The sequence below is a fragment of the Salvelinus fontinalis genome, chromosome 23 (assembly GCF_029448725.1).
Source record: "Salvelinus fontinalis isolate EN_2023a chromosome 23, ASM2944872v1, whole genome shotgun sequence".
Lineage (NCBI taxonomy): Eukaryota > Metazoa > Chordata > Actinopteri > Salmoniformes > Salmonidae > Salvelinus > Salvelinus fontinalis.
The window spans coordinates 24,355,061-24,368,435 of NC_074687.1; the positions used below are offsets into that span (position 1 = coordinate 24,355,061).

General features: G+C 41.0%; 1 protein-coding gene across 2 annotated transcripts in view; it reads left to right on the top strand.

The window, feature by feature from the left end:
• The first annotated feature begins 1,504 nt into the window (after nucleotides 1-1,504).
• Nucleotides 1,505-13,375, top strand: part of LOC129821061 (ubiquitin-conjugating enzyme E2 E3-like) — a 51,549-nt gene continuing 39,678 nt past the window's right edge. Inside the window, exons 1-3 of one of the 2 annotated variants that reach the window (XM_055878311.1) lie at nucleotides 1,505-1,641; nucleotides 2,836-3,043; nucleotides 4,731-4,781. In XM_055878311.1, the coding sequence (XP_055734286.1) occupies nucleotides 2,847-3,043; nucleotides 4,731-4,781 (248 nt within the window). In that variant the 5' untranslated portion in view covers nucleotides 1,505-1,641; nucleotides 2,836-2,846. Of the gene's footprint in view, nucleotides 1,642-1,687; nucleotides 1,839-2,835; nucleotides 3,044-4,730; nucleotides 4,782-13,375 lie in introns of those variants that run through there. The other variant, XM_055878310.1, reaches the window with a different exon arrangement.

The following is a 13,375-nucleotide window of genomic DNA, read 5'->3' on the forward strand; positions in this document are numbered from 1 at the left end:
AGCTGTCACAGACGATAAGGCCCAGACGTCAGGCACTCGCTCTCTCCTCTCCTCTCCTCTCCTCTCCTCTCCTCTCCTCTCCTCTCCTCTCCTCTCCTCCTCTTGGGAGCTAGCCACACAGCCAAACTAAACGATCTTCCTTTCTGATTTCACCTCTAGATTCTGTGAAGGAGCCATCACAACGTATTGTAGCTGATTCTGAATCCTACACTAATCAATGGTGGCATTTCTACAATCTTTTTATCACAATGGTATGACAAGAACTGGGCAAATAATTTACTGATAATGTGTTCCCCCCTCTATCAATCAACTATGTGGTCATCTGCTGGGTGTCACAAGTTGCAACTAATCCTCCTGTTTGCACATGTATCCTGTGGAAGCTGCTGAAGTAGCAACAGTTTCAACTCTTTTCCCTCTGAGTAAGTGGCTGACATCTGTACATTCCAACCTGCCACAACAGTTTATGACTTATTTCTGACTCCTGTGTTCTTCATGTTAACACCCTGTCAAGCTGTCATGGCATTCCTTTGAATGGGTGTAGTGCAGAGAGGTAGGACTATTCATAAGCAAATGTTTGTGGTTGTTGGATATTCTTTCATAGCCTGGCTGTCTCGACTCACGTGGAAGCCAGGAGGACTTCAAGTTAGGTGTCAGCCAGACTAATTATTTCATGCTTCCGCCGTCAACCTTTAAATATCTCATACTACACCTGGGTAACCTAGCCTTGGAGACAGTGCCCATTCAAGACCCAGCAATAGTTTACTATATCACACAGTTAACACAGGTGCTTTATTTGCCTTTGAATTAATGAATCAAATAACTAATGGATGGATGAATTAATGAAATAATGAATACAGTTCTAGTAAAGTGCTGTGAGAAGCAATCAATCAATAGAACTGTACCTACTGCAAGCCTATTCAAATAAGATCAGTTCAATTCAATTATCCAATTATGATAAACATTTAAAATTAATTCAATGAAGATGTTATAGGATATGAATTATTAACATATAATGTAAAATATATACATGTTCCGTTATAGAAAAACAAATGCAGAAGGTAATACATATGTTATAAATTCAGAACTATTTGGCAATCTTCAACTTGTTCCCAAAGGGATACATTATAGCTTTGTCTATCTACAATGGATCCGTTCTCGTTCCGTGCACAGCTGCAGTCAAGGCAATCATCACAGAAAACTTCCACAAGGCAACATTGTATCCAACTGTAGTGACACATAACAAGCGTTGTTCAAACCTGTATTATGTATTCCCCTCCGCTGTTTTGAAGCCCCCAAAACAACAAAATAATAGTCCTACATATGCTCCTTCACTCGAATGAATATCAGAGGACTGCAAGTAGTGACAGCCAGTAAATTTCCTGCTGTTTGCTCCATGACCATCGTTTGGAGGTGAGAGTGAAACAGATCCCCCTGTCTCAATCTCAATAGACCCAAAGCAACGATTGACTCACTCGCTCTGCAGCGCCACCTGTCTCTTCTAAGCCAGTAATGCAGCACCTCCTCTCCTTCCGATTCTCCAATGTTCACAGCTTGGCCGGAGCTCGTCGTCTTCCCGGCTACAATTCCACCGGATTTTTAACACTCCTACCCGGCCTAAATCAGGACGAGGCCACGCTAAAGGTAAAGAACAAGCTCCAAGGACCCGGGAGAGTCTAGTTTAGGTGGAGAAAGATCGTCCTTTCTTGTTTTTTTCAGCGCTGTCGTGTTAGAGGGAGCTTGCTCAGAACTGACTTCATGCATCAGTTGACTTGGTACACCATGCTGATACTGGAGTCTCATACCATAACAAACCTTGCCGATCTACAAAGGACTCTAAGGTCGGATTCGACACATGTACTGATCCTTAGAATGCGTCAATTGACTTATAGTCGATATGCTCCTATTCGTCGGGTATAGACGTATAATAATGGTCTCCTAAAGTGAGAGAAACATGCTATGTTTTATTTAGCTCGCCTGCCTGTCTTGCGAGCCCCCTTGCTGCAAATAGGTGCAATTATGCTTGCAGCTCTTCATTCCTATTCTCCAAACCAATATTTGTGTGATGGTGGCTATGTTGTAGGCTAGGAGTGTTTTGTATCATTGTTTTCTATTGCTTGGCTTTTAACAGCTAAATCATTCGGGAACTCACCCTAAAACGAAGGTATAGTACCCTAGTCATTAGTCACAAGGATTGAATCCGAGCCTTCTTTTATTACCGACCACAATGCTTCAAATACACTGCGATAATGTAACAATATTTGCACGCGTGTTATGGGTCTATAAGGGGATTAGTAAAAGCCAATTGGATCGAGCTAATGGAATGATTTGGTGATCCTTATCTAACCATATAGCTTGATATAGACGTGTGGTGTGACCATTATGGATTATGGAATCATAAAGAACATCGTTTGTCCATCAAAATTACAGTGATTTAAATAAAGTACTCTAATGGATATTATGTATAAATAGTTTATAGCTTTTGTTTCTAAATAACTTTTGATGAATACTCAGTAATGCTCAACATCCAACCATCAAATTGACAGACAGGACATAGGCCTGAATAGGCCTACTCATGTAGGTTACACACCAACCCACAAAGGGGTCTACCAGTCCAGTGAGTTATGTAAAGTTGAGGAGCTAACCTACAAGTCTGATGATGAGCAACACCTATCTCCCTCGGCTGGATATCAATAATCACAGCTACAATAACATCATGCGTAGATTCAATGCAGTTATCGATTAGCTGTAGCCTATGACCATGTTATTATCCAAAGTTATGATGTAGGTATCCCAGTTATTGAAACAGTGCATAACTTTTCTGTTCTTTCTTCATAGGGGGAATCAAAATGTCCAGTGAAAGACAAGGGCGGTCAGATGATGAGAGTCCAAGCACCAGCAGTGGTAGTTCTGATGCGGACCAGAGAGACCCGGCGGTGCCGGAGCCCGAGAGAAAACAGCAGCCCGCCACACCCCCTCAGCAACAGAAGAAACCCACCAAATTATCCAACAAGACTACCGCCAAGTTGTCCACTAGTGCTAAAAGGTAATGTCTTCATTATCACTGTCTTCTTCCAATTTGGAATAATTCATAATTACTGTAGCCTACATCCTTCTGCTAAACTGAGTAGCCTAATGTAAGAATTATGGTTAATTTATAATGCTTTAATCCTTTGAGTCACAAATCCTATTATGATAGGAGGCATTTCTTTTAATCTATTATTCATGTACCAAATAAGATTATTAAAAACTACAGCCATTGTACTACATTATCATATGTAGTAAAGGCTTTATTATTAAGTTGTTTGATCAAGGTTTCGTGAAGTATTGATAGTGACCTATTCTCCTTATCATGTCACAATATTTCATGTTGTGTGAGAGGAAGATAGCCACTTTAACATACATAAATCTTTAGCACTTTTCAATCTAATCTGAACTTCAAAAATAAACAGAATCATCTACACCATAGCCCTTAAAGTGTCAATCAGCAGTTGAAACGGCGGCAGGTAGGCTAGTGGTTAGAGTGTTGGACTAGTAACCGAAAGGATCCCCGAGGATCCCCGATCTAAAAATCTGTCGTTCTGCCCCTGAACAAGGCAGTTAACCCACTGTTCCTAGGCCGTCATTGAAAATAAGAATTTGTTCTTAACTGACTTGCCTAGTTAAATGAAGGTAAAATAAATTTAAAAAACACAATAATCAAGCCTTAACCCCGCCCCTGTTTCATTCAAAAGCTGAGGAATGGGGCCGGAGAAATGGAATCACTTTCAAATTCAAGGACAGCGCTATGGATGCACACAGACTGACCATCCATGATATTGAAATGATAGTTTCAACCATGTTTTAAGGCTTTATAGTGTTTGTTTACATTTAAGTTGTTTACAAACAATGGAGTTGTGTTCTTCAAAAATCAGTGGGAACATATCATTAATTTATAAGTCCTAAAATGGATGTAGCAACTGCTGATTGCCCCTTTAGTATATGTATCAAATACTAACAGTAGACCAGAATAGAAATGTATTTAAAGGCAAGTATGTCAAAATCCTCCCCTTTTTCTCCCTTACGAACTGTTAATAATGCTTTAGTAACAGCCCCCTACGCAGCTCTCTCTGGTTTAAAGCCCTTGTCAAATATACCCAAGGTCCTCCCCCCTCCCTCTCCCTCTTTGCCTCATTTGCATATAAGCTTTAAAAGAAAATCTTTTGTGCTTAATGTGACTGGAACGGCTGGATGAGTGGCGGGGTTGGAGGTGAGGGGAGCTAGCTTTGTGCTGGGGGTGAGTGTTGTTTTGGGGTGAACGGATGGGAAGAAACGAAGGAGAGAAAGTTTTGCTGTTTTGGGCTTCGGGTTCTGCCTGGGAGAACAAAGAGGAAGCAGCCATGTTAGCTGAGCAGAGAGAGAGAGAGAGAGAGGGAGAGAGATATATATAGAGAGAGAGCCGTGCAGTTAGAGCTACATTGGTAGAGGGCAGTGTAAGTCCCTAGTCTACATGGCTACTCTAGTTTAGTGCTGTAAAATCTCTTCTCTTCTCCTCTCTCATTTCTCTCTCTCTCTCTGACAGCGAGGTCCACAATAGAAACAAGTCTGTTGACTTTGCTGTGTTTTTATCCTTGGTCATTTTTTTGTGTGTATTGTTCATCCCTATAGGGCTGCTCTCGTCTAGTGCTGTTGAGTCTCTTCTCTCACAGCCCTCTTCTCATAGCTTCAACACATGTATAATTTATTTTCCACAGAATCCAGAAGGAGCTTGCTGAGATCACTCTGGATCCACCACCTAACTGCAGGTATCGCAAAGATTTCATATTCATTTTTATTCTGTTTATGCTCTTTTTTGGATGAGGCTGAAGCCTGTCAGTTATGTGTTCTGCTGTCACACAAAACTGTTGCAGATATTTATTTGAACTTGTTGTATTACTTGTCTTATTAAAATGTTTTAATAGGACATTCATATTATTTCAATGCCTGGCTTCAAAGCAGAGACGAAGAGGATGGTCTGGTTTGATGGTTTTTGACGTGTTAAATAATTGATGTTTAGCTATGGTTTTTGCACTGTCATGTTTTCAATAATGCAACAGATGCTGCATTTATGCAGACTGTCTTTGATTCAGCGATTCCATCCTACATGCTGTTGATCTCTGTCCATTTAGATTCCATCTGTTGTAACGAGTTTGACATAGATATGCCTTTATAACGGAGTTGACACAAATACGCGTTTATGACAGAGTTGACAGTTATGTGTTTATAACAGAGTTGGCATAGATACAGTATGTGTTTATAACAGAGTTGACATAGATATGTGTTCATAACGGAGTTGACATAGATATGTGTCTATAACAGAGTTGACATAGATATGTGTCTATAACAGAGTTGACATAGATATGTGTCTATAACAGAGTTGACATAGATATGTGTCTATAACAGAGTTGACATAGATATGTGTCTATAACAGAGTTGACATAGATATGTGTCTATAACAGAGTTGACATAGAATGTGTCTATAACAGAGTTGACATAGAATGTGTCTATAACAGAGTTGACATAGATATGTGTCTATAACAGAGTTGACATAGATATGTGTCTATAACAGAGTTGACATAGATATGTGTCTATAACAGAGTTGACATAGATATGTGTCTATAACAGAGTTGACATAGATATGTGTCTATAACAGAGTTGACATAGATATGTGTCTATAACAGAGTTGACATGGATATGTTTTTATAAAGCAGATGGGATGCTGCAGATTCAGTTAAATTTGAGAATGTATGATTTTATGGTTTTGGATGACCGCTGAATAATTTTGCTTCATACTTTTTAGCTGTTAAACAAGTCTTACTGTTTGCTGTTAAACAACTGTTTGCTGTTAAACAACTGTTTGCTGTTAAACAAGTCTTTTGGAGAGAGAAAAAATTGTCTGTTTAGATTCTTGAATGCCCTTTTGTCATCCTTGAGTCTTCTGAAATTCAATTGCAGTCATGCAATTTGATAAACATACAATACTTTGCTTACTGGGGTGTGCAAATGTTCTTTATCCAAACCACTATTGCACAGATACTGACAGTTGTATTTTCATAATTCTGTTGTTGTTGCATTTGAAATGTCTTCAACCAAGGAGAAATTACAGACAGGGTTTGAGTTATGCCTCTGAAATTGGGTTTCATTCTGTCATTAAGCGTATTGGCTCTAATGACTTTGACCCCAGCCCGGTAATGTCCTTCTAGAACATATTCATGAAGTGGCACTATGACATATGGTCTTTGTTTTGTTCTCTAGACCCAGGACTTAAATGGGGGTTCTGGCATTCTTCAGACTAGCCCCTTCACCCCTCTATTGGGCTGCAACCATTCATTATTTCCTGCTAAACAAACCTCACCGTGCCCACTGCCTCTTTGAAAGGCTCTCTTATATAGAGATGATTCACGTTACACCAATATTTCACTGTCATGTATTTTATGTTTAAGTGGACCCCAGTAAGAGTAGCTGCTGCATGTGTGACAGCAAATGTGGATCCTAATAAACTAAACTTAAAACTAACCTCCGACATGAATTCCTTTGACTCCAGGTTTGTGGTTTTAGAATAGAATCAGTTACTGTGGTGTCATAGGGGTTGATGTAGAGCCCGCTACCTTTAGTCAAGAGACATTTATAAGAAACATCTTTGGACAAACATTCTGGGGTGTAATTAGTCCAAAACATTTCGCAATGGAAACGGTTTACTCCAAACGTAAAAAGTTTTGCAACCGAAACAAGAGTTTCTATTGGAAATATTCAGGTAGGTGCCTCCCTAAATCGTTCCATTTGCTTCTGTTTGGTTCTGTTTGGTTCCTCGTGAATACACCCCTGTTTTCTAAAATGCTGATGTTGCATGTATGCATAGGTTAAGTTAACCTTCACCATGCAAGACTGCCTCACTGAGATGTAGATTAGATCACTGTGTCCCTGTGAACATGTGGTCGTGGATCATGGACCACAGATCAGCATGATGTGGGTGATGTGTGCTCCTCCTCTGCCTGTTGTGTTGATGCGGTAGTGGTGAGCTCCAGCCCACACCATGTCTTCTGAATTGAAACGGGGATCGATATCCTACCCTGGCACAACTAGGGCATTCCTGAGACAACCTTTGATAATGGTAATTGACAATGTAGGAACTTTCTCGGTCTTATCCTTCACTCTGTGCTGTGCAGTTTGAGTAGGAGTGCTGATATAGGATCAGTTTTCCTTTTAGATTATAACAAACATGATTAAATGGACAAGGGAGACCTGATCCTAGATCAGCACTGCTGTCATGGTGTGTGCATGCGTGGCTCATGAATCCCCTTTCAGTCAATTGGACAGTCAGTCTCTGGTTGTGTTCCAAATAGCACGCTGTTCCTTATACAGTGCACACATTTAACTGGAGGCTGCCTGGGACACACATCCCCAGTGGCCAGTGCATTTGCCTGGAGGCTGCCTGGGACATTACAGTGGTTTGATGGTAATGCGTCACATTTCGGCTCACTGCCTTGATAGTGCCTTGGCCCACAACTTGGCTCTAATTTCAGTTGGTTTAGATAGCCTAGTTCATTGTTGTTGGTTTTGGTTGCAGTATCAACTATCAAATATTTTCCTTGTTCTTTCACCTTAGGCCCTTGTGAACTCCAAATTGACACACACACACACACACACACACACACACACACACACACACACACACACACACACACACACACACACACACACACACACACACACACACACACACACACACACACACTAATCCACGGGCAAGCTCTCCTGCAATTTGATGCTAAGAATTACAGACTTAATGGAGCTGAATGCCATTCTTAAACAGATTAATTAAAACATGACCTCTGTGATGCTGGTCCACCCACTGTAGTGATGTTCCCTCTAGGAACCTATTCTAGTCTATTCATATTCAGTAACCTGATCGATGATGGTTTTAATGTTTATGCCGATGCTATTGGATAGTAATGCAGAGAAGCACTGCTATTGATGAAACACCAACGCCACCATGCAGACCTGTCTGACCAAACATAAACACACATGTTTATGAGCAAAGGACATATATGGGGATGTATACTCCTTTAGAAAAGGAGACACATCTACATGACTAAATGAATTAAAGCTACTATAAAGCACATCAACTGTACAGTCTAGTCTGCTCTGTTTGTAATGTACCTGGCATGCGATCCTTCCCGCGCCTGTCTTCCTGGTATTGGTTTACAACGTGCGCTCTGCTCACTTCTTCTTCAAAAGGACAAAGTGCTAATAGCCATGGAATTTCTAATGAGAGTGAACACATTGTAGCAGAGGACTTCTGCATCTGCACTGCATATCCAGTCAGGGCTTACTTGAATCAGACATGTCAATCTCAATGTGACTTCCTTTGTTATATACAAGATACCATTTTTACATTTTTAGATACAATACATTTTTAGATACAATACATTTTTAGATACAATACATTTTTAGATACAATACATTTTTAGATACAATACATTTTTAGATACAATACATTTTTAGATACAATACATTGGAGCCGTTCTTCTTGTTAGCTTGCATTATGTATTGCTAGTTTATTCTGCGTGGCAGGTTAAACTTCACCGTCTGGCCGCCACTACCTCTACTCTTGTTAGAAGACAGCGGGTGGAATTCATCCTTTTCATCATCTGCTTTCTAGAGGGATACTGTTGAAGAATAATTTAGACAAATTAAGAAAAGGCCTTCTCCATCTTATTTATCCATGTTCCGTTAATTTATTCAAACAATCTCATTTGTATATAATTGGTAGATTAGTTCAGTAATTGGTGATTCTTTTCTGCATATAGTCTAGTTCAGAAACAGATCAGGAAAGAAGCAATGCTAGTGTGTATCACTATAGAACAGGCTCAACCAGAGAAACTCTACACACATTGTACCCTTCAGCTGTATTCTATGTATCTTGTCATTTTTACACCTAAAGCAAGCAGTGCATGTAGAATGGGCCATGAAGAAATATAATGCTGATTTCTCTGCCCTGTTCATCCAAGCTTTATCTACCTTGAATAAACATTTAAAGAAAGCTCTACACTCTTAGAAGAAACGGTGCTATCTTCGGCTGTCCGCATAGGAGAACCCTTAGAAGCACCCTTTTTGGTTCCAGGTAGAACCCTTTTGGGATCCATGTAGAACCCTTTCCAAAGAGGGTTCTACTTAGAACCCAAAATGGTTCTACCTGAAACCAAGAAGGGTTCTCCTATTGGGACAGCTGAAGAACCCTTTTGGAATCCTTTAGGCTGGAACGTGTCATTAAGGTTTGATGCACAGATCTGATATGAACCAGAGTTAGTTGGTAATCGCCTGCTGCTGGCAGTCCGTCAGTTACTGCCTGATCTGTGTCAGCTGTGGTAGGCGTCTTGGACATTCTACCCTGCATTACTGTGGGGTCACACAGTGTAAGACTGTTCCCACTGCCACGTACACATAGGCCAAAGAGTCACCCCCTCTATCCCCCTTCTCACCCCTTCAATCCCCCCTCCCCGCTTCACTCCCCCCTGTCTCCCTCACCCCTCACCCCCAGGACAGTGAAAAGGTTGTTCTGTCCTGTCATAGCACGCAGGTTAGCATTTTTCTTGTCCTGGAAGCAACTCTGCAGAGTGATCACTAGTTGGCACAGACAAATTCCTCAAATCTGATTTTAAACCTAACCCTAACCTTAACCACACTGCTAACCCTAATGCATGACCCAAACTTATTTTTGGGAATTTTTACAATATAGTCAATTTTGACTTTGCAGTTGGCCTATCTAAGAGTTCTGCCCCCAGGACAAGACTCATGACAATAAACGTCAACCTGCACTCTATACCTGTCATGCTTTGTGTGGCTTTATGTGTTCAATCCCCTCAGGGATCGTATACTCATATTTCAATAGAAGCTGTGGCATGTGTTGTTAGTTTATTATTATCTGTCAGTACCACCACTTCCTTCTTAAGGTTAAACTGCTGTCTACTTCCTTCTTAAGGTTAAACTGCTGTCCACTTCCTTCTTAAGGTTAAACTGCTGTCCACTTCCTTCTTAAGGTTAAACTGCTGTCCACTTCCTTCTTAAGGTTAAACTGCTGTCCACTCCCTTCTTAAGGTTAAACTGCTGTCCACTTCCTTCTTAAGGTTAAACTGCTGTCCACTCCCTTCTTAAGGTTAAACTGCTGTCCACTTCCTTCTTAAGGTTAAACTGCTGTCCACTTCCTTCTTAAGGTAAAACTGCTGTCCACTTCCTTCTTAAGGTTAAACTGCTGTCCACTTCCTTCTTAAGGTTAAACTGCTGTCCACTTCCTTCTTAAGGTTAAACTGCTGTCCTCTTCCTTCTTAAGGTAAAACTGCTGTCCACTTCCTTCTTAAGGTTAAACTGCTGTCTACTTCCTTCTTAAGGTTAAACTGCTGTCCACTTCCTTCTTAAGGTTAAACTGCTGTCCACTTCCTTCTTAAGGTTAAACTGCTGTCCACTTCCTTCTTAAGGTTAAACTGCTGTCCACTTCCTTCTTAAGGTTAAACTGCTGTCCACTCCCTTCTTAAGGTTAAACTGCTGTCCACTCCCTTCTTAAGGTTAAACTGCTGTCCACTTCCTTCTTAAGGTAAAACTGCTGTCCACTTCCTTCTTAAGGTAAAACTGCTGTCCACTTCCTTCTTAAGGTTAAACTGCTGTCCACTCCCTTCTTAAGGTTAAACTGCTGTCCACTCCCTTCTTAAGGTTAAACTGCTGTCCACTTCCTTCTTAAGGTTAAACTGCTGTCCATTCCCTTCTTAAGGTTAAACTGCTGTCCACTCCCTTCTTAAGGTTAAACTGCTGTCCACTTCCTTCTTAAGGTAAAACTGCTGTCCACTTCCTTCTTAAGGTTAAACTGCTGTCCATTCCCTTCTTAAGGTTAAACTGCTGTCCACTTCCTTCTTAAGGTTAAACTGCAGTCCACTTCCTTCTTAAGGTAAAACTGCTGTCCACTTCCTTCTTAAGGTTAAACTGCTGTCCATTCCCTTCTTAAGGTTAAACTGCTGTCCACTTCCTTCTTAAGGTTAAACTGCAGTCCACTTCCTTCTTAAGGTAAAACTGCTGTCCACTTCCTTCTTAAGGTAAAACTGCTGTCCACTTCCTTCTTAAGGTAAAACTGCTGTCCACTTCCTTCTTAAGGTTAAACTGCTGTCCACTTCCTTCTTAAGGTAAAACTGCTGTCCACTTCCTTCTTAAGGTTAAACTGCAGTCCACTTCCTTCTTAAGGTTAAACTGCTGTCCACTTCCTTCTTAAGGTTAAACTGCTGTCTACTTCCTTCTTAAGGTAAAACTGCTGTCCACTTCCTTCTTAAGGTTAAACTGCTGTCCACTTCCTTCTTAAGGTTAAACTGCAGTCCACTTCCTTCTTAAGGTAAAACTGCTGTCCACTTCCTTCTTAAGGTTAAACTGCAGTCCACTTCCTTCTTAAGGTTAAACTGCTGTCCACTTCCTTCTTAAGGTTAAACTGCTGTCTACTTCCTTCTTAAGGTAAAACTGCTGTCCACTTCCTTCTTAAGGTTAAACTGCAGTCCACTTCCTTCTTAAGGTACAACTGCTGTCCACTTCCTTCTTAAGGTTAAACTGCTGTCCACTCCCTTCTTAAGGTTAAACTGCAGTCCACTTCCTTCTTAAGGTTAAACTGCTGTCCACTCCCTTAAGGTTAAACTGCAGTCCACTTCCTTCTTAAGGTTAAACTGCTGTCCACTTCCTTCTTAAGGTTAAACTGCTGTCCACTCCCTTCTTAAGGTAAAACTGCTGTCCACTTCCTTCTTAAGGTAAAACTGCTGTCCACTTCCTTCTTAAGGTTAAACTGCTGTCCACTTCCTTCTTAAGGTTAAACTGCAGTCCACTTCCTTCTTAAGGTTAAACTGCTGTCCACTTCCTTCTTAAGGTTAAACTGCTGTCCACTTCCTTCTTAAGGTTAAACTGCTGTCCACTTCCTTCTTAAGGTTAAACTGCTGTCCACTTCCTTCTTAAGGTAAAATTGCTGTCCACTTCCTTCTTAAGGTTAAACTGCTGTCCACTTCCTTCTTAAGGTAAAACTGCTGTCCTAACAGTTTTATAAACTTTAGAGTGTTTTCTATCCAAATCTACCAATTATATGCATATCCTAGCTTCTGGGCCTGAGTAACAGACAGTTTACTTTGGGCACGCTTTTCATCCGGACGTCAAAATACTGCCCCCTAGCCCAAAGAGGTTTTAAGGTAAAACTACTGTCCACTCCCTTCTTAAGGTAACACTGCTGACCACTTCCTTCTTAAGGTAAAACTGCTGTCCACTCCAGTCCCTTCCTAAGGTAAAACTGCTGTCCACTTCAGTCCCTTTATAATGTAAAAGTGCTGTCCAATCCAGTCCCTTCCTAAGGTAATGCTAGTAAAATGAAATGCATGCTCTTCAACCAATCTCTTCCCTCACCCGCCTCCCCAACTAGCATCACTACTCTGGACGGTTCTGACTTAGAATATGTGGACAACTATAAATACCTAGGTGTTTGGCTAGACTGTAAACTCTCCTTCCAGACTCATATTAAACATCTCCAATCCAAAGTTAAATCTAGAATCGGCTTCCTATTTCACAACAAAGCCTCCTTCACTCATGCTACCAAACATACCCTCGTAAAACTGACTTTCCTACCAATCCTTGACTTTGGCGATGTCATTTACAAAATAGCCTCCAACACTCTACTCAGCAAATTGGATGCAGTCTATCACAGTGCCATCCGTTTTGTCACCAAAGCCCCATATACTACCCACCACTGCGACCTGTATGCTCTCGTTGGCTGGTCCTCGCTACATATTCGTCGCCAAACCCACTGGCTCCAGGTCATCTGTAAGTCTTTGCTAGGTCTCAGCTATCTCAGCTCACTGGTCACCATAGCAACACCCACCCGTAGCACGTGCTCCAGCAGGTATATTTCACTGGTCATCCCCAAAGCCAACACCTCCTTATAGGCCGCCTTTCCTTCCAGTTCTCTGCTGCCAGTGACTGGAACGAATTGCAAAAATCACTGAAGTTGGAGACTTATATCTCCCTAACTAACTTTAAACGTCAGCTGTCAGAGCAGCTTACCGATCGCTGCAGCTGTAAACAGCCCATCTGTAAATAGCCCATCCAACCAACTACCTACCTCATCCCCATATTTGTTTTTGTTTTTCTGCTCTTTTGCACATCATCATCTGTACATATATCACTCCAGTGTAAATTGCTAAATTGTAATTACTTTGCCACTATTGGCCTATTTATTGCATTTTTCTATTGTGTTATTGACTGTACGTTTGTTTATCCCATATGTAACTGTGTTGTTTTTGTCGCACTGTTTTGCTTTATCTTGGCCAGGTCGCAGTTGTAAATGAGAACT